Source organism: Pelobates fuscus, chromosome 5, assembly GCF_036172605.1.
Source record: "Pelobates fuscus isolate aPelFus1 chromosome 5, aPelFus1.pri, whole genome shotgun sequence".
In the NCBI taxonomy this organism is placed as follows: Eukaryota; Metazoa; Chordata; class Amphibia; order Anura; family Pelobatidae; genus Pelobates; species Pelobates fuscus.
Genome location: NC_086321.1, coordinates 64,722,805 through 64,747,804, shown reverse-complemented (window position 1 = coordinate 64,747,804; position 25,000 = coordinate 64,722,805). Strand labels below are relative to the sequence as shown.

The following is a 25,000-nucleotide window of genomic DNA, read 5'->3' as shown; positions in this document are numbered from 1 at the left end:
CGTGGGGCGTGAAATGACCTGTTTATTTCCTTACGATAGGGTATAGGATATGCAGCTGGTCACTGATGTCAGACCAAGTCAAAGTTATTCCTGGCCACATGCCTTTCAGATAAAGTGCCAAGTGACACAGTCTTATTGGAAGGCAAAAACATGGGTCAGCCTACTTATTATGCACAGCTAGTGTTCCCTTCATTGTTTGGGCAATTAAACAGTATGTGCACATTTACATTTTGTCTAATCCCCTATATGTAAATTCCAGTAGCCACCACTTATTATATTGAGAGATATTTGATTGACAGAAAGGCCTAAAGAGAAGATTAGGTATCTGCATATCTTTATTTCTTGATCTTTCTTAAATGATGCAAGAACACAGAGATTGATAGATAAGATTTATAGTATTCACTAATGTAGAAATTTACACATAACATTACAAATGAGAATAATATTACCACCACTAGAGGGCAGTCCAACTATGACCCCAACTTTTCTGAGATTTAAAGGAGAACTGACATTATTATTATTTTATTATTTATATAGCACCATCAGATTCCGTAGCGCTGTACAATGGGTTGACTAACAGACATGTTATTGTAACCAGACAACTGGACATACAGGAACAGAGGGAGTGGAGGGCCCTGCTCAATGAGCTTACTTTGTATTATATTATACATCATTGAATAGAACATTGGAAATCACTAATAACTAGTGGTAACTTTTTTTCATGAGATGCTCCATTTTATATTAAATTTACATTAATTGTTTAGAAATTACATAATATCATTCTCCAGGGAAGGCAAAGTCAGAGCTTTAAAATTGATAGAAACAAAAGATAGACAGCCATTTGCAGGATTAAAGGACCACTATAGGCACCCAGACCACTTCAGCTTAATGAAGTGGTCTGGGTGCCAGGTCCATCTAGGGTTAACCCTGCCTCCTGTAAACAGCAGTTTCAGAGAAACTGCTATGTTTACAAATGAGTTAATCCAGCCTCTAGTGGCTGTCTTATTGACAGCCGCTAGAGGGGCTTCTCCCTGTGATTTTCACAGTGAGAAGACGCCAGCGTCAATAGGAAAGCATTGAGAATGCTTTCCTATGGACTAAATGAATGCACGTGCGGCTCTTGCCGCGCATGCACATTAAGCTGATGACGACCGAAGGAGGAGGGAGCCCGGCGCTGGAGAAAGGTGAGTGTTTAACCCCCTTCCTCCCCCTTCAGCCCGGCGGGAGTGGGACCCTGAGGGTGGGGGCACCCTGAGGGCACTACAGTGCCAGGAAAAAGAGTTTGTTTTCCTGTCACTATATGCAGATTTCTACATTTAATTATAATTTTCACATCTCACAGATACATCTTTGTCAAATAGAAGGATAAGTAAACATCATTTCAAAAGTAGCACTATGTAATACTGCATCATTTCTTCACACCACAGAATAAAGGATTTTCATAATTTGTATCATCTTCACTTATGGAAGCTTATACACTCATACTAATTCAATGGCTGGATCCCTTTTCCCAGTTTTGACCTCAGCAGTGTCCACTCTGTGCTCATTGCAAGTTCATGTAAACAATGAACAGCAAAGTTGTATAAACCTGCGGGTTCGGTTTGTTTTAAGTGATGATGGATTGTTTTTCAAAATTAAGAACTCACTGAAAAAGTGACTCATACATAGGGATCATGTTTTCACCACTGAGATGAATGGCCACAGGTATATTATACTCTGTCACTTCTAGGTCTACACCTTCAATCCACTGAAATCTGATGTCTTTGTTTATTTTTTTTTAGTATGGGTATTTATTAGGCACACAAGAAGTTAATCAATTGATTATCTACCATGGAGGAAGACTAGTCCAACATCCACCTTAAACTGTCTGGGTCAAACACAGCTGTTTTTGTCTCCTCATCATGAAACACCTCTGGAGACACTTTGTGTCTCCCCCTTATACAGGACTTCTCACTAAGGCTGAAATGTATGAATACTGAGTCAGCTTGTTCCATTCCCTATCTCCATGTAGCTCTAATGGTAAACTATAACACCCCAACTCAATTGGAGCTTATTAGAGCCAACTGATCACTGTACACAGAGTAAACCTTTTACATCAGTACACTCAACGCATTGTCAGATAGTCTGTAATACCCATCTCTGATCATACATGGGCTTTTAACCCCTTAAGGACCAAACTTCTGGAATAAAAGGGAATCATGACATGTCACACATGTCATGTGTCCTTAAGGGGTTAAACTTGATTGATCCATATGTGCACTAATAATATCACAATCATGTCCAAATATTTGCATGTAATAAAGACCTACTTTTGCTCACGTGTGGTATATATGCTAGGTTACATACATTTCATACCATCTCTCCTACACTTTAGACCTGAGTTGTCTCTCCCTTTTATACTATATGGCTAAGTCCAACTACAGTCACACCCCTGTTAGAGCTTCCATTGAGGCCTCCTGTACACGCATATGTATTTAAATAGGCAAGTAACTTTGACTATGTTATCTGTTAATAGCATTTTATGGATCATATTCCAGTCCAATACTAATAAGAGTTAATTCATTTCCTTCCAGTTATCCACCCCACTATGTTCCTTCCCTTCCTGGAGGACCCAACCAATTAGACTGTATTCCTCAATTGAAACTTCTACTTTTCTGAAGTGAGACAATGGCTGAAGACTTCTCCCTATGGATCCTCAACTTCTCTAGATCAAGCTCATAGCTGTGGTATGATAGGAAGCAGACCTAAACATGAAAATTCTGTCTTGCCACATAGAAACATGTGATCACACAAATACATGGCACCTCCAAGTGCTTAACAAAGTGGGAACCAGTAGAAAGCTTTTGATGAGATTGCACCTAGTCCCTCAATGGCTAGCACGCATACATAAATGCACTCTTGCAACTTGTTTTATGTGCAAGAAGACATTAGATACATCTTCCATATCTCCTGGACATGTCCTCTGCTTCACTCTTATCTCCCCCCCCCCCCCCTCTAAGGGAGGCTGCTACAGACAGATTATAAGTCCCAATTAAATATGAAGAAATGTCCCGTAGACCTTACCTTAACTCCAAGCAGTCTTCGAAAAGTGGGCCTGAAGGTCTCACGGACCACTGTCCCTCACAGCTCTGGGATCTCTTACTCTCCTCCTCCTTCAACTAGCCAACTCAGTATATACTTGGTGGTCTTTTTAAAGATTGTAATTAAGCTAAAATCATTTTACATTAGCATATATAGAGTTTTGAATCTATATTGCCATATCAACTGCACTGTGCTGTACATGCTTTTTTCGGATGTTTCCCTTGAAATGTTACTAAAAAAAATAAACACGATGGCAATGGAATGGAAAAACAACTATAGACATGGTCTCGCAAAACTTTAACCTGGGAAAGAGTTACCGTATTTATACCAAACTGCCAACTGAACCAATGTAGATACAATAACAAGATTCTACATACAATGTACTCCATAGAGAAAAACGTAACACTTCAGAGTAATAATGTGCTTTATAGTTAGATAGTAGTCCTGCATCTCCTGAAATTCCACAAACTGGGTCCATTCGTGGAACTGGGTCCATTAAGTGGATACAAATTATTATAAAAACAAAGTTATATGGACATACAGTTGACATATTAAGTTAGCACTTTTGACATTCACCTGATGTACAAGTCTCGCCAATCCCTGCTGCGCATTCTGCATGCGAAGTGTAAAAGGCTTCGGTTCCAATCCACCATAACGGCAAACTCTCTTTTTTATCACCATGTTTCCAGGACAGTGTGTAAACCAATGTCTGTCTGTTCCAGAATTTCAACTGGCAGTTTCTTACAAAACTAATACAATTAATTTATTCAAAAAGCCGCCCCAATGCAAATTAAAGGGATACATTCTTAGTATGTAATAAATCACGGTGCAACTGCTATGTTAAGTAATGATAGACTGGTTATTATGTCAGTGAACTCCCAGTAGATTTCCGTGCCGTGTCTGGCACATGTATCTGTTGCTCCTTTCCCAACCAGCAGCATGAAGATGACGAAATCCTGGAAAGCCATGCTATGTACTTAGAATAATAATTCCAGGAAAAATACAAGCAGCAAAGCTTAAAGACATCGGCATCAGCACATGACAAATGTTAACATCCTGGTAAAGGTGAGTCCGAGGCTCGCTTCCCAGAAATGCAATAAACAAAGTATGACAAGCCACAGTTCATTGAAAGTGTGTCCGTAAATGCCAGTAATTATCAGAGATAAGTCCATTAAATGAATGCCAAGTAAGCCTAATGCAACAGTGAAATGATCTAAAAATGTCTACATAAGGATTGTAAATATATGTACTAGAGCAAAAAATGGTCATTGGAATCCATCCATAGCCAGAGTGCAATAATAAAAACAAAAATGGAAGGTATGAAAAACTTTATTATGCAACACAAGTTGGCAGCTTATATAAGACTAAGTAGGGACCAGCATGAAAAAACAATGCCTTTGCATTTTAACTCTCTTGAAGTAAAGTGTTGTCCTGAGTGTGGGCAACTCTTCAATTTTACAAGGAAGGGAATTAGATATAGGACCAGAGGATTGGTGACTTGGTTGTATATATATATATATATATATACACAAAAATTAGTATAGATCCCCAGCACTCATATTTATAGTATACCAACGCCGGGCGCAAGACCAAGGCTCCAAGTAGATGATGCAATGAGACAGGCTGCTCTCCGGACTTAAAAACTTCAAGTTTTATTATAATCAATTAAAAATTGTGACCAACGTTTCGGTCCCCGCTCGGGATCTTCTTCAGGGTCAAATTCAACAGGACAATAGTCCTGTATATATATATATATATATATATATATATATATATATATATATATATATATATATATATATATATATATATAATCAATTGTTTTTCAAAACTAAGAAGTATATATAACAGCAGAGGAATTAAAAGTGGCTCTGTCACCTTCTGAGGTCTTTGCATATTTTGCGACGACCCACTATTTTGACTGCTCCAGTGTGTGGGCAGAGGGTGTAGCGAATGGTAGTGTTTACTTAAGAACTTTACCTGAATCTGCCTTTTGTGGCCAGTGCCATCTTCTTCTGCAGGGTCCTTTTCAGCTCACGTAGCTTCAGCTGCTAGGGGGCAACGTCAGCACTGTACTCGCACGTATGTACAAGAGCAAGTCTGCGGGCTCCTCCATAAACACAGTCTTTTACTCCTCAGCTGTGACTAGTGACGGCTGAAGGATTAAGAAAGCTTGATAGCTTGTCAAGCTTAGGAAAAATAAGCAAGATAGTAGTCCTTACATTGTCTTATGATATAGTTTGACCAGGATGGAATTTAAGTGAAAACATTTATCTTTATTAAACGCTTAATTTTTAGGTTGACAGAGCCACTTTATGCACAGCATATCTTAGAATATTTATTGTACAATGCAATTACCCCCCCTAAAGTGAGTATAAGGCAGTTTTAGTGGCATTAACCACTCAACATTAATGCAAATCCATGGTTGACTTGATGTGCTACATGATGTTACAATGACTGTCCTGAAGGAAAGTTTCAGATAAGGGTTGGGGTTTCTCAGCCTACTGAGAACTTTACAGTAAACAAGCTAAGCAATGTACAAAAAAAGTGTTTAAGTTTATTATAATGAACACAGATGGACGTTTCATTATATTTTAAAAGTACTGTGAAGAAACAGCGTTAAATGCTCAACAACAACCACCAATTTTGACCATGCTCTACAGGGTGAACGCACAAGGGGCAGGTAAAAAAAAAAAAAGAGGAAGATGGACCCTTAAATTTTATCAAAGGGTACAATGTATGCCGCTGAAGGACACAAATCAGACATTTAGGGACAATTTGCTGCTTAATCACTAACTCCAAAGCAGCATTCGCCACCAACATTCTGAAGTGCCCATGCTTTGGAAGAATAGAATGTATACATACAGAAAATGGTGTTATGATTGTATTCACATCTACTGCAAGTATCACGTATAAAACGGTCTGTCTTTCTCTGCTAGACACTCAAAAACATTTTTATTTTATTCTTAACAATTTCTAGGTGTTTATTGTACCAATGTATTTAGTTTCAAGGCGTTCTTTAGCTGCACAATCACCTACATATTATTTTGGGAGATGGTTGCCATGGTGATTTCTATCTTTTTTCCTTATTCTTCAGTTATAAAGGGACATAGTGTGCCGTTTCTAACATTGATTACTGATAGTCTATTATAAACATATCATTTGCTAATAAAAGAAAAAACAAACATCAGTATATATTCACAAAAGGATTTATCTGCGGTAAACTCCCCAGCAAATATAGAATTCTGGAATTCCTAACTCTTTGTGCTAAAGAAAGTTAAAGGAAAATTACCATGAAAGGATTTTTGATAACCTAACAGGTATACATTTACATTTTTAAATGTTTCTGTCTAAACATGGGTATACATATAAAACGATATCCATCTAGAGGATAAATTTACCCAGGTAGATACTACAGCAAATGTTTTAAACACAATGCATTTCTGATTACCCTATTTGTGCCCCCAGCCCATGTCAGCCCCCTGTCCCGCAGGGTATATATTAAAGTGACACTCCAGAACCCTAAAGCTCTTTCGCTTACTTGAAAACTTTTTGTGCAAAGAGTGTGTCCCATTTCTTATATTTTGCAAAAAGTGAAGATTTTAATAGAAATTGACACTTTTATAAATTAGCCTTGTAACACCCACCTAGCTCTCAAGCAGACAACAGGTCCTGTTACTTCCTGGTTTGGAAAGCTCAGTAGAGTTCAACTCAAAAGGCCCAATTGTTCAAGAGCACCTGCCTTGCTAAGACCTCTCATTAAGCTCCATTGGGATGCCTATTATTTGACAGCCACAGAAAGCCTGGGCAGGGTAGGTTTCGAAGGTTTTTCAAGCTTTTTTTTTAGATATAACCCCAATGTAAAAAATATAATTAAAAACATGCATCCTGTCATTTGGGGTATATATCTACTAAACAGTGATTTTTATTTATTTTACATTTGGGCAGTGGAGTGTCCCTTTAAAGGAACACTATAGCTAGCAAAACAGCTTTAGCCTAATGAAGCATTTTTTGTGGATCGATCATGCCCCTGCAGTCTTACTACTCAATTCACTGCGATTTACGAGTCAAATCACTTTTGTTTCTGTTTATGCTGCCCTAGCCACACCTCCTGTGGCTGTGACCAACTCAGCCTACATGAAAACAAAACGGTTTAATTTTCAATCAGATGTAACTTACTTTAAAAGTTTTTATCTCCTGCTCTGAACTTTGAACTTTAATTACTGTACACACAGGAGGCTTCTGCAGGGTCTAGCAAGCTATTAACAAAGCAGGATATAAGAAATTCTAAAATGTAAGTGTAAACATTAGATGACTCTTTACAGGAAGTGTTTAGGAAGGCTATGTGCATCACATGCAGGGAGGTGTGACTAGGGCTGCATAAACAACGTGATTTAACTTATAAATTACAGATTTGAGAAGTGAGGCTGAAGGAGCATAATCTAAGCACCAAAACTGCTTAATTAGGCAAAAGTTGTTTTGGTAACTCTAGTGTCCTTTTACGTTGGAGGACAGGAAACAAAAATTATTTCTGTTTCTCCCCTTCTTTCTATTTTGACTGTCATATGCAAAGGTTAGTGCTTATAAACAATGATTGACAAGGAGTTAAAAAGGTGTGGATTGAAAGATTTTTTTGATCTCATAAACATATAGTAATTTTATACAAGGGATAAGGGAGCATAACATAAAAAAATAATCTTAGGAAGTAGTGTCTTTAAAGATGGCTTCCCTGAAAAAAAATAAAAATGTTTTGTTTTACATTATATATTCATATTTATTTTCAGTTTTATGGAATTTCATTCACGAAGAAGACAGCAGCTTTAGGGTGATAGAGGCAAAAACTCAGTGAGTAGTTCCACAAGTCAATCAAACGTAATTCTCAAAATTAGACCACCGCACATACTAGAAATGTACACTGGCAACATACTGTTAGGACAGGGCTTGTCTAGATGTGAAGGCAACTTTAGCAACAAGTCTGTTCTCAATTTTCAGTCAATTAAAAGGAGAAAAGTCCAGAGTTTTGCCATTATGGATTTGCCAGTGCCATAGAGAGTCGTGCAGCTATTTGTTTCAATGATGGAGTTAACCTGACCAAAGAGTCAAAGAAAAGTAATCTCATGTTCAAGGATATCTTGATCAGGCCACTAATCTGTTGAAACATTTTTTGGGGGGTCAGATACCAGCAATGAAGGGTCTTACACACTTGTTCTTTTAGTTTCTGTTTGGTATTTGCTTCCTACATATCTTGCCACTCCTAATAGTGTACCTTCTCCAAAACGACTTGCTGCCATTATTGAGTAAAATGTTTAAAGATTACTAGCTGCTAGAATGGCCTGGGAGATTTGGAATATTGAGCCCTTGCAACAGATTGTCTTAAATGTTCTGTAATTTTCCGAAGCATTTCTCAGTATGGGCTGACACTCAACCTATCACTGCTGTCCATGCAAATGCTCATTCATTTGTGAGAATAGCAGGTGTATAAAAAAAAACCATGTGAATACACATATCATAAGGTGATTGCCCGCAGGAGCATTGATCATTGATATAGGCACATATTGGCAGATAATCTCCAACGCCCATCATTGTGTTTTAAAAAGTCTACACAAGCCGGGTTCATGAAAATTAATAATAAATAATTTTCCTCATACTATCATTTACTTGTCCAGTGACAACACATTCTGCAATTCTATAAATATAAACCAGAGTATATTCAGTAAACGAGGACACAAACAATGCTGTTTAACATGCATATTCTGAGTCATTTTGCTCTGATTAATTACAGGGTGAGACTGGCTGAGCAAGATGGGAGTTAAACAACTGGTTAGTCGCAAATTCTAAATCCTGTTTACAGGAAATGTAGAGCTGGCGGGGGGTGGGAGGGAGAATGACAGCAACAATGTGAAATGTTTTTCACTAAATGGCAAACTCTTTATTTGTAAAAGCACAATAGGAGCATTTAAGCATTGAAGGCTGTGTACAAAAAGAGCACAAATATAAAAGAACTGCAGAAACCCCAGTTTGTATGTATTAAAAACAGCTTTGTATTACTGCACTTCTAAACATTAGATGGGTATGCGTTGCCTAGCAACGTACCGAGGAGTGGCTCGACATACAGGGGAAAATCCGCAATTGCTGCTGCGTTCTATTCACACTAAAGGTTTCCTACGTAACGGCACAATTCTAAGAGTCCTCTGCTAGTCATAACTGTTGGTTTCCTTTATACTAGCCATCTAACCACCAGCACCGTGAATGCTTGAGAACTACAATGTTGCTTGACCAGGCAATATCAGTGGACAGCTGGCCGAAATTGTGTACTTAAGAAAATCAGCAGCAATGCTAAGATTAGCCATTACAGCACCAGTGGAGATGGACCACTTGTTAGAAAACTGGCAGAATCCCCACAACGTATTTGCCATGAACGCCAATTTATAGAGACCCAACCGAATGCAAGTGGGCATAGCCGGAGGCTGAACATATATATTTTTACTATAGATCCTGATTTATATTCTGCATGTTTTGTGTATGCAGTGTCTGTTCTCTTTACCTTTTCATATACATTTGTTTGAGATTTTTAGTACGTCTTAGAATGTTTGTGTCTGTATTCTTTCTGCCTGCAGCTGGGAAGTGACATTGGGTCTGCTTGTGGGGCTATAATTCTGAATTAACATGCAATATATTTGATTCAAATAAAAATATTTCTCCGTTAGACCTATGGTATTTTTGGCTATGTTTTATCATAGTGTCAGTTTCAGGTTAACTCATCAGTAACAGCATTACTCATTTGGTGTTTTGTTTAATGACCAATTTGATATAACAGCTTGCCTCCCAATATTATGAGATGCACACGAGGAAGACGAGGGAGGTGCACAGTAGCAGGCATGCCCATGATGCAGTTTGCTTTCCTGTTGCTACAATAAGGTTGAAACATCCCAAACAGAAAGGTCAGTCCGGAGTACCAAGTCATCTTGCAGCTGTGCAGGCTGCCCCCCCACCCTCTACATTGCCTGCCCCTTCACCCCCCTCCCCACCCTACCCCGCTTGCACCCCTCCGCTCCCACCAGTGTTGCCCGTGCTGCTGAAGTGCTTACATCATGCCTATTGTAGACTTTTTCTCTGGTGTCCCAAATTGGGGTAATTGGGATTGTCCCATCAAATCCAACTGTTGGGGGTATCTATAATGTATTTTTTAACCACATTTTAAAATAACGTAACAACTGTTTAACAGACACTTTAAAAGTCAAATGTGAATCAGTTACCTAAAGCTTGGTATAAAATCTATAAATATACTCAATTCTTATCCATGATTTTTATAGATCTATTTATAATAACGTTCATGCTGTGAGTCACATCATGAATATTTATTTCTATCATGCAAAAAATCTGCATTGTTTAATGCACTGCACTGTGTAAAGTAAAAAAACGAAACAACATGACAGACAAAAAGCAATGCTTACTACAAAACAGAAAAATCTCTAGGGGTTAACCCCCATTTAATGTACAGGGAGTCTAAGTTGCATTTTGGTTTGTGTGCGAAATAGCTCCTTTCTTTTCTGTATGAATACTTATTCCTATGTTTAAAGGACCACTATAGGCACCCAGACCACTTCAGCTCAATGAAGTGGTCTGGGTGCCAGGTCCCTCTAGTGTTAAACCTGCAGCTGTAAACATAGAAACTGCTATGTTTACACTAGGGTTAATCCAGCCTCTAGTGGCTGTCTCACTGACCGCCGCTAAAAGGCACTTCCGCGCTTCTCACTGTAAAAATCACAGTGAGAAGATGCTGGACGTCTATGGACTGTTTGCATGCGCTTTCGGCGCTGATGTCGGCCGGAGGAGGAGAGTTCCCCAGCACGCTGGAGAAAGGCAAGTGTTTTAACACCTTCAGCCCAGCGGGAGTGGGACCCTGACGGTGGGGGAACCTAAAGACCACTCAAGGTCCTTTAAGGACCTTGTGGTCCAAAATGTGTAAGGATTTTCTGTCAAACTTTCCCCGGTGATGTGTCAAAGGTGTCAAACAAATGTTTTCATATGCTTTGGTGAGCGCTTATTATGACATTTTTTTCTGTGCCACCTTTCGTCTTCATGTAAATACTTGCTCCAAGCTCAAAAAGTTTCAACCCTTATAAATTATTATTTTATTTTTTAAATAAACAATGCCCTATTTTTCATTATTCTTCAAGTCCCAATCACTTGACAAATAGTTTTTAAATAAATGTAACTTGCCTTAATCCGGTGGCAAGCAGAGCTCCCGGTGATGCTTTCAACAACTCCTCTTGATGTCTAATAGAAAAGCCTTTGATTGGACCATTGGCGCATTTGCCCGCTCTGAGCTGACAAGGGGAGAGAGTTTAAAAAAAAAAAAACTAAACCGAGGTTAAAGCGAGGCGAAACACAAGCTCCTTCGGGAAGAATCAGATGATGTCTATTGTCAGCATGCATAGAACGAATATTAGACAGCCTGGAACACAGTTCTGGGATGCCAATGTCACATGTGGCGGGGGTGCCACTATCCTCCCGATAAACAAGTGCTAATTACTCTGGTTTTGCAGTGTTTCTAGCTGAAATACTGCGCACAGCCAGATTCCTTCCCCCATGACCGTTTCAACAAGCAGAAGTGGTCATGTATGTTGGAGTAGCCCTTAAAGCTCTGAGAGCCAACCTACAGTGTATGCCACCACCTCTTACAGCCATTACAAAGCATACACACCACCTAAGTGTCCCTAATTGGAAGGCCAGCCCCTTTATGGGGCTAAATATCTCAGTCCATCCTTTCTATCCTAATGTCCATTTTTTTCAGAACCTCCATAGGTTAGTGTGTGACTTTTCACCAGAGCTTCACAGCAATAATACTCACAGCAACTGATCTTTAAGTTACAATAAATGTGTTTACAAATCTGTTTGTGTAAATAAGATACATTGTTTGTGTTCTAAATTGTATATTAGTTACATAAATTGTTATAAGTAGGCCATCTAACATTTATCAGAGTGTCCCATTTTGTCTGTTTAAATGTTGGCTGGTAACTGATAAACCTTTCAAATTGGCAATTTATATCCCCTTCAGCTCCGCATCTCACTTATCTCAGTAAGACACAGCTATTGTTTCTTTATACCACACAAGCACCTCTTTCCAAAATAGTGACATGGGTCCATTAAGTCATTTGACCAAAATTCCAAGTCTGAACTCTAAAATGTTCATTCTATACAAGGGATGCAGTTTAAGTTAACCAAAGTTGAATTTTCTTGTGCGTAAAAGCACATCATAATTACATTATCCAAAGTATACAACGTGCAGTGAAACTACAATGTTTATGCATGTAAAAATAACATATAGTCAGACTGATTTACAACCAGTAAACCAGATAAAATGGTGGATACTTTTATAAGTGTTTTTTGGATTTGGTGTCCAGTTACCCCTCTTGGTGCCATCATTATGTTTACATTTATAAATTGTAGATTGAAATAAGATGTAAATCAATAGAACTCTGGATGATTTGCTCAACCAAAGGTACATTTTGTCTTAAAGCAGAACACATGGAGACTTATGAAGGCTGTAAACTAATAAATTGGCTCATAGGAAGCATAGGAAGACGGCAAATCGCTAGCATCCTTGGTAACTATGTTACAACTGATATATGAAAGAATGTGTGGGTGAAAGGGCCATCTGTTGATAGTTTTGGGATTTTGCAAAACAATACGATTACACAGGAATTAATGGATTAAATCTACCACTCAAAAGTAACGAAAAAAAAAATAAAAAAAATTAAATACAAAAAATTAGAAAACAAAAAACAAAAACCCTGAAACCACTTATTAATGGCAAGCCAAAAAAGTTCCCAAAAATATTGCCACACCTGGACTAAGAGTTAAAGAATTGTTCTTTGAGTTCCTGCAATATTGGCACAACACAAATTTAATGTATCAAACCATGATCTATGTTCTTTTGATATGCATATAGGATTAAAGGATCACTTGTAGGGTCAGGAACACAAACATTTATTCCTGACCCTAGTGAAAAGCCATCATTTAGGTGGCTTGCCCCCTCCCTCCCCACCCCCCTATAGCCCCCTCAGAATGGGTTCAAACTCACCCTATTTTCAGCTTTCCACGGGTCTGTCGGCGCTGCCCCCCTCGCCCACCATGGGGAAAGAATAGGATTGGCTAAAATCGTCAAGGGGCGGGGACAAATGCCGTTTTGAATCAATGCATCTCTGAGGAAAATTCAGCATCCCCATGTAGAGCGTCTAGACGCTGAACGGCAGAGCTGCCTACTGTGCAGCACTGAGCCAGGAAGCACCTCCAGTGGCCATCTAAGGTGCCCCTAGGGGCAATGTAAACACTGCCTTTTCTCTAAAGGCAGTGTTTACATGAAAATGCCTGAAGGGAGCTATTATACTCACCAGAACAACTACATTAAGCTGTAGTTGTTCTGGTGACTATAGTGTCCCTTTAATGATCACACCTGAGATTATGCTTCATTTTCTCACTCTACTTGTGTTTACGTTTTATTTAGTTTTCTTACTTAGAAACTATTTATTTTATATTTCCAATATTCCATTTATGTGAGGCAAAGCAAACAACAGTGCAGTCAGGTACAAAGTGCAAAACTAGTAGACTGCTAGACTCTTGTAAAAAAATGAAAATGTTAGAAAGACAACAGTGTCTACCAAATTAATTCATGAATAAAGGCAAAGGTAAAAAAGTGGGGAGAAAAAAAAAGGAGAAAGGGTAAATGATGACAGAAAAAACGTGACAAGACATGAACAGTCATCTTAAATTACTAGATTCAGAGCCAGGGACGTCTGAAAATCCACCTTCCGACAGACAAGTTCACAACCATATTCCGTCAAACAGAAAAAAGTAAATACTGGGACGAGCAAAAAAGATATCACTCATTATACTCCACAGTCAGCAACCCTCCTAATTATGTTCATCTTGATTTGGAGAATCTAATACCTTTATAAATGTAAAAATAATAATTAGAACAAATAATACATTATGGATATTTTGTTTTAATTAACTTTGCAGATTTTGTAATCTGTTCTTGTATATAAATTCATAAGAAGCCAATCTAATCCTGTTGTTCCCAAATCATTTTTATTTTTATATTTAATATATAAACACAATGCTTAAAAGCTAACCTACAGCTCACATGAACTCAGAGGGCACACACATATATATGTGATTATATTGGAGCAATATGGACAGGGTTGTGAAGCAGTGACTGAAGAGGCTTAGGGAGCAAAACTACTTTTTTGTTACTTTCATTATACATTAAAGGGACACTATAGTCACCAGAACAACTCCAGCTTATTGAATTTGTTCTGGTGAGTAGAATCATTACCTTCAGGCTTTTTGCTGTAAACACTGTCTTTTCAGAGAAAATGCAGTGTTTACATCACTGCCTAGTGATAACTTCACTGGCCACACCTCGGATGGCTGTTGGAGATCCTTCCTGGGTCATGGCTGCCTAAAATGCATCCAAACATTCAGTGTCTCCTCCCTCTGCATGCAGACACTGAACTTTCCTCATAGAGTTTCATTGATTCAATTCATCTATATGAAGAGATGCTGATTGGCCAGGGCTGTGTTTAAATTATGCTGGCTCTGCCCCTGATCTGCCTCTTTGTCAGTCTCAGCCAATCCTATGGGGAAGCATTGTGATTGGATCAGGCTACCACTTCTGCTGATGTCAGCAGGCAGCAGGCAGTGGGCAGGTGAAAAGGAAACAGGGACAAAACATGCAGCTTCAGGCTTGAATACAAGTAAGATTTTACTATATTTAGGGTGGCATGAGTGGACCAGGGGGGCTAGATGGTGGTTTTAACCCTGTAGGATAAGGAATATATGTTTGCGTACCTGACCCTATAGTGCTTCTTTAAATAATTTTAAAGACCCCCTGTCCTGCTGTTCCTGGTTTTTTTCTCTGGTGTTCCTAGAAAAGGTCTGTCAAAATCTCAGTGTAAGCGCATAAATAATCAAGCTTACTTTGAACTTTCAGAAAAGGGTACTTCTCAACCTAAGCCACACATGCTAGGATAACAGATTCATGTTCTCTACACCAGAAATCTATTAGATCAATATGTGTACACCCCGTTCCAAATTTGAAAATATGCTGTTATCTATGGATAAACTCTACAGTTTTACATACAAGCTCTATATTAATCCACGCAAAACCAACCAATACCACCATGAAATATCATGCTCAACAAAAGATTTTTCAGCCAAGCATTTACTAATATGACATTTCATTCACTGCAAATGTAAAGAAATAGGTACGTTTACCATCAAATGTATCATTTGGGAAACAAACCATCCTGAGCCAAAAGTACCACTTTTCCAGTTGATGTATATAGTAAACCTCATACAGGGTAGCCACAATAGATACAATCTTAAAGTCAGCTATTCATGCAGTTGGGTTTTACTTTGGAATAAAATGTTAAATATCTGATCATTTTCACTTGGTAAATACCTCTGACAGATAGAAAGTATAAATCGAAGTACAATAAACATCTATTTAACAGCGATTAAACTCAAACTGCAAACTGCATTTCACACAAGTGAAAAAGAAAAAAGAAAATGAAAAAACATACCGATGATCTGTTTGCTTTGCTAATATGCCATGATCATTATTTTTAGTTCTTTTGTTCTGTAATGTGTAATACCCGAACACAACAGAAGCAAACTTAACTCCTCTCTTAATAATGGGAAAAACAATGAAAACAGATGTGTAGGCTTGCTTTATCATGCTTAATCACTAAGCAATGTCATCAAGTGTGATCCAGACTGATTAATCTGCAGTATCTGAACGTCATGAACAATACACAGTGTCACATATTATTCAATCAAGTATTTTCAGTGTCATTCCTGTACCTACTGTAAGCTTCCCTCCTATTTGTTTAACACAAACTCTCCTATCTGTGCTAGACACTGACCAGTCAGCGGCTTCTCACTGGGAAGCCTTGTGGATATATTGTGAATGTGCGCCAAGAGGCCAATCAAACACTTCTCAGTGAGGTGTAATTCATTAACTGAGAAGTGTATGAATGACAGATTTTCAAGGTTAAGAGAGCTAAGCAATCAGGAATAAAATAATGCCTAAACTGCAAATATTACATTTAAAAAAAAAAAAACTTTTTTTTTTCATTTTAAATGATGGCTGGGGTTGTATAGCAGTGGGAAGACCCCACCAAGATGATGCTTACGCGTTTTGTGTGCCCCGAGCAGTTTATCAGAGAACAGTACAGAACCTCACTTCTGCTCTGAATTACAGGACAAACCAAGTGAGTTAGGAAACCCTCCCCGCTATCAGACAAGGTGGGACAACGGGGTTTTATAAAAATGTTGATTTCTCTTAAGTGGAGAAGCAATTTAATCCTGACGTGCTTCAGGTGTTTGGAGTGTTCCTTTAAGATATAATGAGATTTCCACTGTATTCCTCAACCTAATCCTATTGAGCCCTGAAGTTATGCCAAGAAAAAGTAAAGATTTATGTCACATGTGTATTTATCCACGTTTCAGGTACTTTTTTTGAGTACCGTTCTCAGTGTTACCTGGAAAACAACAAAATCTAGTATCAAAATAGCCAGACTACGCAGTTTAAATTGCCGTTTCTGCCAAAATCGGGTAGCAAAATGGCATGCAAAGGAATATAGTGATATGAAATTCTTAGTATTCTAGTGGAATGCAACTATAACCACCCATAATGTTTATCTAAATATTGTTAGAATGATGGGAGCTGAAATTGTAAAGGTTGTCATGTGAATCTACAGCACAAGTGCGCATGGTTACATGTGTTTACAAAAACTAAAATAAAGACAGGAAAGGAATAAAGAACAGCCAGGACAATGAACAAAATACCAATCAAATTGCACGTGATAACACAGAAGAGCATAATGAATATGAACCTACAGCTTGTGACAGTGAAAGGTCTCTCTGTGAGAAAGCAGTCACCACACACTTAAAGGGACACAATAAATACAATAGCCACTATAGCCTATTGCAGTGATTAGGAGCAGGAGTCTTTGGGTGCAGTCTCTACAGTTTTGAACAGACTGGCCCCACAGTTAAAGCCAAAATGATGTGAGCACTGGACAATGCCTTCTGAATTATTTCAGGAACAGTAAAAAAGAGGAGTTTTCAGTCCCAGGAGATCCCAGTTCATTAGAAGGACTATTACGACAGAAATTATGTGTTTCCCTTTAAATCCAATCAATATGTAAACAAATTAAACAATATTTACATCTTATTATGCAATGACCTATTACGATTACAGTCACAGTAATAAGTGTAAACATTAAATAAGCAATCTTTGGAGGACTGGGATGCAAAAAAAAAATACCAAATTACAATGTTACATGAATCTTGCACAACACATTCAGTGCTAGAGAAAACACATCAGAATAGTGAGATACATTATATCAGCATTCTACATCAATGGTAAAATGCCACAGGTGTGTACCTTCCCATAGTACAATTTGTCAATCAGAGACCACATGGAGGGGATGCTAATGAATATAAAATGTAAAAGGCCAGTGTCTACTACAGGGATACCCTTGATGCTTTGTTAATATAAATGATGGCAATGCATCATGGGAGTCGTAGATCTGCATCGACTTGGGGTCTATATTTTGGGCAGTCCTGATCTATTTTATTTCTTGACAAGCATCACCATTAGTATAGCTACACCTGGCAGATGGTGATGAGAGGGAGTCCAATACAGGAATACAACTGCTTGGAAATGTCACACAAAGATGGATACAGCAGAAATAAAATGCAACATATTAAAAATAGTATTTCATTTTGTCAAGCATCTGGGTGACGTTCGGCTTTAATGACGTATTCTAGAGTAACACATGGGTATAACAAAGCCTCACACTATGTATATTAATCTAAACCGCCCCCCTCCCTAAGCAGATTAAGTCCAAATATAAAATGTATCAAAGACTAGAATATACAAAGCTATTAGGATATATTCACTCACAAAGCATAATAAATAGCAAGAGTTAATACTCACCAGAGGGGTACGACCTTGACAATCACTGTGATGAGAGTTAAACATGTCAGGTCTAGTTCTGTACATGTCTTAATTTCTCTCTCGGTTTATTGGGATGAATGCGGCCCAGTTTACACTGAAGCCTGAGTGATAAAAGGATTCATTCTTGAGATCAGCTCGCACATTACTGCCTTGCACAGAACAAAGCAACTGATGGAAGTCTGAGAGATGCTGGTTGCCTTTAGGACACACTGTACACTTGTGAGTGCCTGATCTCCCGATCACCTCCCACTGCAATGTGCAGCATGCAGACACCAGGCCTTTGTGGATTAAGCAAGCACGATGTTGGAGTTACCACGACACAGGAACAAGTGTCCCAAAATAGTTCCAGCTCATTGGGAAATGCATAGCTGTGCACTGCCATGACAACTAGATCTTACAGCAAAAAAAAAAAGCAGGAACCACCTACATATCAGTCATTGGTGCAATTGCACTTCCATCTCCCATTCAATAGCCACGTTATTTATTTATTTATATATAGGTTTTTTTTTTCCCTTTTTCAGGACAAGCTCATTTAAACGGCACAGTAATTCAGCAATTTGTCAACCACAATTTGTAATCTTAACAAACGCCGCTGCACTATCTTTGCTTCCACTGGGAAAAGAACAAACACTTAGGGTAGAGCACAGAGATATGGAGTGGTACGGCAGAAATAGAACGGTCTACGTGATCCACATGACAGAGAGGCCTGCTGTGAGCTGCATTACATGCAGTGATGTTCACCCTGGCTGGAACACTGCAAGCCTATCTGAAGATTTCATTGCATTGTTTACAGTTAACCATTCCAGTGCCAGTGTAGTGAAAAAAGCTTAAGCTTTTTTTTATTTTTATTTTTTAATATAGGTCATGTGCCTTATTGTTTTCTTTTCTTTAGAGTGGCTGTGTCACCCCAAACTTACTTTTCTCCCATTGTTTCCTCTTTCAGAATCTGTTCTTTTTTTTATCTATTTCTCTTTGTTTAAAAAATAAAAAGTGACCCTTCCCATCAAGCGATTCTTACCACTCCCTGCCTTCTTAACAGCATGGAGGCTTGGAGATGCTATGGGGACCGGTGACGTGTAAGCCAGGTCCACTACACCTGTCCTGAGTGTACATGTTATCCTGGTGCATCTTATTGCCCAGGAGATGTGACAGGGCCATGCCCACCCTGGGTGTTCACAAGAGTGCCAACACGTCTCACTACACATGTAAGTAAGTCAAGTAAATTTTATTTGAAGTCACTTCTTTTGAAAGCAATCCACTAATTTACCATCAGGAGCCTTGACCTCTGCCCTAACAAGAATGGAGCTCAGCCAATCAGAAGCATCTCATTTTAGTCTTGAGCAGTGGCTCCCAAACATTTTAGGTTCAAGGCGCCCTTAATACTTCAATATTTTTCTAAGGTGTCCCAAGTTAAAACAAATTTCTAGGTTGTATATCTATACAGCGCTGCGGCATATACTGGTGATATAGTGTAATGTATATTGTTGGTATTTTAAGGGGTGCTTGGATATAATTTTAGTGTTTTAATACAGAGGTGTGTTTGTACGTAATGCTTGCGTTTGATTGCAGGAGTGTGTGTGTGTGTGTGTGTGTATGTTGTGCTGGTGTTTGACTGCTTGGCTGTATGCATATACACTACCACATACATACATACTTACACAGATCTACATGCACATCAACACACAGATAATACACCGACACATACATAGATAGATACACACAGCTTAACACCCGAAAACACAGACATATACACACACAAACACACACCCTGACACATGCACACACCATGACACAGATACACACACTCACAATCTAACAAACACATATAAGTGCAGCCACCCTCCTATTAGCTTACCTTATGTGTCCAGGAGGGTGGCTTGATTGGAGTCTTGGTCCTGCTGCTGGTGGGAGTGAGGGGTCTGGAGCACCTACTAGAGTGCTCCTCTCCCCTCCCCTCATGCTGCGGCTTTCTCTTCTACCTTCTGCACTGTCTCACAGCACAAAGCTGGGAGGAAGTGACGGGCTGTCACTTCCTCCCAGCCAGCCGACACTAAATGGGGCGAAGTCACTGTCTTAAAAGGCCGCAGCGCCTGACCGGGACCCTGTTCAGCAAAAATGTTTCCCAGTGCTATATCATGTTTCCTAATTATAATAACATTTTGCGGCGCCCTGTGTGACAGTTTGGGATCCACTGCTCTAGAGTCTAAATTGTTGGAAACGTTTAATCCAGAACTGCAAGCGTTCAAGTATGGGGCCAAGTATGGGGGTATCTATTTATTGCAGAAATAGGAAATGTGACAGTTACCACGCTACACAAGAGATAACTCACACAAATACCTCTATCTAAACAATCTAAGCACTTTATGAGAGAATGGGGCAAACCAGCAGATTTCAAAGCCCGCCATGCAAAGGTTTATGGAAATTGCAATTCTGGTATCTGCTTTCTGCTTATGAACTTTGGACTATTCTATAAACTTTATTTCTCAATAAGATTTACAACTGTGTTATTAGAGAAAAATACTGGACAGAGAGAAGGACAGAAATTGAAGATTTTGGGAGCTAGTTCAGGCACCAGCAGAATAAAGCAGTTTACAATGACAAAGTTGTAGCAAAGGATGAAGGAATGCGGCAATTATTTTTTTTTTTTTAATTCACAAGATATGCAAAATTATGCAAGCAAAACACAGCTAATTATTTAAACTAAAACTAACTCAGACAACAGTTCCAGAATGTTATGCCCACTCTGGAATCAGGATGAAAAATATAACAAATGTTTACACTTGCTCCAAATAAAGTGTTGACAGCAAGTAAAAGCACCTATATAGGTGTCTAGTGATCATGGGCACCCCTATTAGATGGGGTCGAGGGCTGTGGTTCATCTATAGAAGTCCCCATAAACACTACATCGCCTTAAAATTTTACATTAAAGGAGAGATTTATGAAAGTGTTCGGTTCTAATAAAGTAATGCAAAATTGTAAAAGGGTTGGCGTCACCAATGGTACATGCCTGCTAGTTCCAGTGGTTTCCAAACTTAATTTTTTAGACCATTATTAGAAAATAAAATTTTGATAAATCTGTTGTGTTAAAGTGAAGCACAGCATTTTGGGATAAAAACACTACCTCACTCATTCAAATGACCACCGATCTAAATCCCCTCAGTTGGCTTGGGTCCATAAATAGGTCCTTAACATGAACAAGTATTGGATTTTTCTAATCCCAACCCGTAACAGTATAACTAGGCACCTTCAGCACAGTGTCAAATTATATTTTATATAATATGGGTTTATCTCTGGGTGTACTCCCTTCTAATTATGGTTCAGAGATACTGTCATATTAGGAGAAAACACACGATACAGGAGCTCTACAACAGCACGTAAAGGTTACTCAAGTTTATGCAAACGCACGTTTGAGTAAATAAGACTTCAGTGTTGAAGTGTGTAAGATGGTGCCGGCATACCAGAGGAAAGGTTCCCAGACACAAGATAGGAGCAAATAGTGACACTATACATTTACGAGACACTAGATAGATTAGATTAAGTGTCAAAGTGAAAATATACTACCACATACAAATGTTTTCAATATAGTTACTTTAGATGAGCGGACACTGAAAAATTATTAAATATTGACATTATAAAACCCTATATCAAATAATCAATGACTAATCAATTGTGGAAAACAATTTGGCTTTAGATGTTAAAAATAATTTGAAAACACACTAAACTTTTCTCATAATAATGCACTGAATCAATGCATCTCTGAGAAGAAGCAGATTGGCCAGGCCAGCCTACTTGCCTGAGATCATCAGCATTAACAATCTTAGCCTATCCAGTTGCTTTCCTGTGGGAAAGCATTTTGATTGGCTGAGATCATCATTCTGATGACCAAATGTGAGTTTTTACTATATTTAAAGGGACACTCCAGGCACCCAGACCACTTCTGCCCATTGGAGTGGTCTGGGTGCCAACTCCCATCACCCTGCAAGTGTAATTATTGCAGTTTTTATAAACTGCAATAATTACATTACAGGGTTAAGCCCTCCTCTAGTGGCTGTCTATCCGGCTTCTTAAAAAACGATTGCTATTCGTAATCGAAAACCCAACCGATTCGCTCCGCCACATCATGGAGGAATTCGATGCCTATGGAGCAATCTCCAATCTCCGGATCAACTATAACAAATCGGAACTCCTCGACCTGGTAGCAGATTGGGAGCAAAGTAACACCCCGGTGGACCAATTCCCATTCTTACACTGCGAAACAAAGATGTGCTTCTTTGGAGTTTGGCTGACCAAGGACCCGACAGACCTCTTTACGCACAATTTTCTACCCATCCTGCGTAAAGCCACGGAGGAGCTGCACCAATGGAACATGAGATGCATCTCCTGGGTGGGCAGAGTAAATGCTGTGAAAAGGACGCTGCTGCCTCAGCTCCTATTTGTTTTCCAGAGCTATTTATGGTGCCACAATCATTATTCACTCAAGTCTGAAGTCCGAAGGTTTATCTGGAAAGGGAGATTTCAGAGAGTGGCACAATCCAAACTGACACTGTCCAAATTGAGGGGAGGCCTGGCACTGTCGAAGTTTGAAAAATATTACCTGGTGGCTCACTTCTCGAGGATCCTCAGCTGGACGGCCTCACAGGACAACACAGAGTGGGTATGCCTGGAGGCAGATAGTATTAAAGGGGAAGCTCAGAGCCCTTCCATGGATCGAAAGCAAATACGGCAGAAGCGAGGCAACCCAGAACCCGTTCGTCACGGCAACACTATGCCTCTGGCACAGACAAGGACCCAAACATTACCTGACAACGGGCCCTGGTTCAATGCTCCCCATACGGGGCAACCCAGACTTCCCAGCAGGCACTGGGAAAGGCGAACAACCCCTTCCCGAGGCTGAAGGCTGTTCTGGTCCACAAGGGAACGATCCGCTCGGTGGCTGAGTTATTCCCAGGCCATACTCACACGCTGCTCCACACACTGGCGAGACGGCAGCTCTCGTGCTACGTATCCTCAATCCCGCAAAAACTCAACCTCACCAGGGAACAGATTTTGAGCACCTCAGCCTCCAAGAGGCCACACCTCCCAAGACAATATTCACAATATACATGCTAGTGACCAACCGCTATTTACTATCACCAGCCTGCATGCGCAGCTTGGAAGAGTGCCTCCAGCAGACGTTCACAGACGCAGAATGGGATAAAATGCTCACCCTTATCCAGAAAACACCGTCAGCATGAACTCATGAGAACTCCTATAAACTTCTAACAAGGTGGTACCGGACACCAACTGTACTCCACCGACATGACCAGGAAGAACCAAATCTATGCTGGCGCTGCAGAGAAGAGCGGGGCACCTTCCTACATATATGGTGGACCTGCAGGTTGGTTAAACCATTCTGGGACACAGTCAGCAAAGTGGTGAGATGGTTAACAGACGAACCCCCACCAGAGGAACTGGCAACATACCTACTACATCACACGCTGGAACCGGCCCAAGGCTACAGGCGCCCGGCGATCCGAGACTCCTGATTGCAGCAAAGGTTACCATCCTGATTTACTGGACACAGCCGCTGACACCTAAGATCACACGGTGGGAGGCAGAGTTGGAGGAAGCCAGAAGATTTGAAGACCTGAAGGCCACCACAGTCAAGAAGAAAGAAAGATACACCCAACGGTGGTTCTACTGGCTGGAGTTCGTATCAGCAGACTTCGCAGGCATACTGAATGGCTAATGGCTCGAAATGACCCTACCAAGACAGATCCCCCCTTCTCTTACCCACTTTCGCTTTCCTTCCTATCACTATTCTCCCCTCTCTCCTTCTCCCCCCCTCTCTCCACACCAGTACCAGGGCCGGAAGCCACACCTCCGAGGAGACCACTAGGTGGCTCATACCTACAATTTACATTACTATCAAATCACAATGACCGCAAACAAGCCAACAAACCCGGCCTTGGTAATCCACAACAACAGACGTTCTGAATACTATATAATGTCAGTGTACAACGGACATACATGAACCACAAAGTTAGAGAATCTAAGAATGAATACGGTTATCAACTGTAACGTATTGCTACGGTTTACTCCTTTGCGCAGGAGAAAGACCTACGTTTCTATGCTGTACCAATAAGGCATTATTTCAAACACCCTAATCAAGCAAGAGGGATTGGGGTGCTGATGTTATACTCATCCAATTGCCATTGCTTAGAAAAAGAGATAGAAAAAGAAATAAAACGTGATAAATTTGACTGTTTACAACTCTAAAAAAAAGTGAATGGCACATGCAATTTATTAAAATCATAATTTCCCAATATATTGCGCATATGCCCGCAAATATGACTTTCCCACAGAACTGTAGAGGTAGTTTTACACTGCATGTAAATATTACTGAGTGTATCTGGTATGTTGTTTATTGTCTCAGAGAGGGCGTTTTCCTTATTTATCCCTACATACCTGTGTATCCTCCCATGCACTTTATGTTTGCCCTTCATACTGGATGCGAACCAGAATAACAGCTGCAACTCTGACCAACGCAAAGACCTGGCACTGAAGTGCTTTGAGAAATACCACAATTAATCTTTTAGTTTGTGTCAACCTTCAAATTATTAACTCTTTGACAGTCCCGTTTAAACATACAAGCGGAGAGCAGGATTAATTGGCCATCCTTATCTGACTATTGGTGGTGGTGGTGATTGACATTTTTAAATTTAGGAGGTTTACGTATTAACAAGCAGGTAGTAATATACAGCATACATAGAAGTTTGTCTAGGACTGTAAAAGCCTAAAATCTGTTCATTTTTACTGTGTGACTCCAGGCATAGATTTCTCTTATTAACAATAAGACACGAAAATACTTTCGCTTCAGGGAATGTTGCTTGGAGTGTCATTGCA

General features: G+C 39.5%; 1 protein-coding gene across 11 annotated transcripts in view; it reads right to left on the bottom strand.

Moving 5' to 3' along the window:
• Positions 1-25,000, bottom strand: part of NEDD4L (NEDD4 like E3 ubiquitin protein ligase) — a 347,833-nt gene that overhangs the window by 76,474 nt on the left and 246,359 nt on the right. Inside the window, exon 1 of one of the 11 annotated variants that reach the window (XM_063453947.1) lies at positions 18,095-18,411. The exons of the other annotated variants lie outside the window; for them this stretch is intronic. Within the exon in view, the coding sequence (XP_063310017.1) occupies positions 18,095-18,160 (66 nt within the window). The 5' untranslated portion in view covers positions 18,161-18,411. Of the gene's footprint in view, positions 1-18,094; positions 18,412-25,000 lie in introns of those variants that run through there. 11 annotated transcript variants of the gene reach the window in all.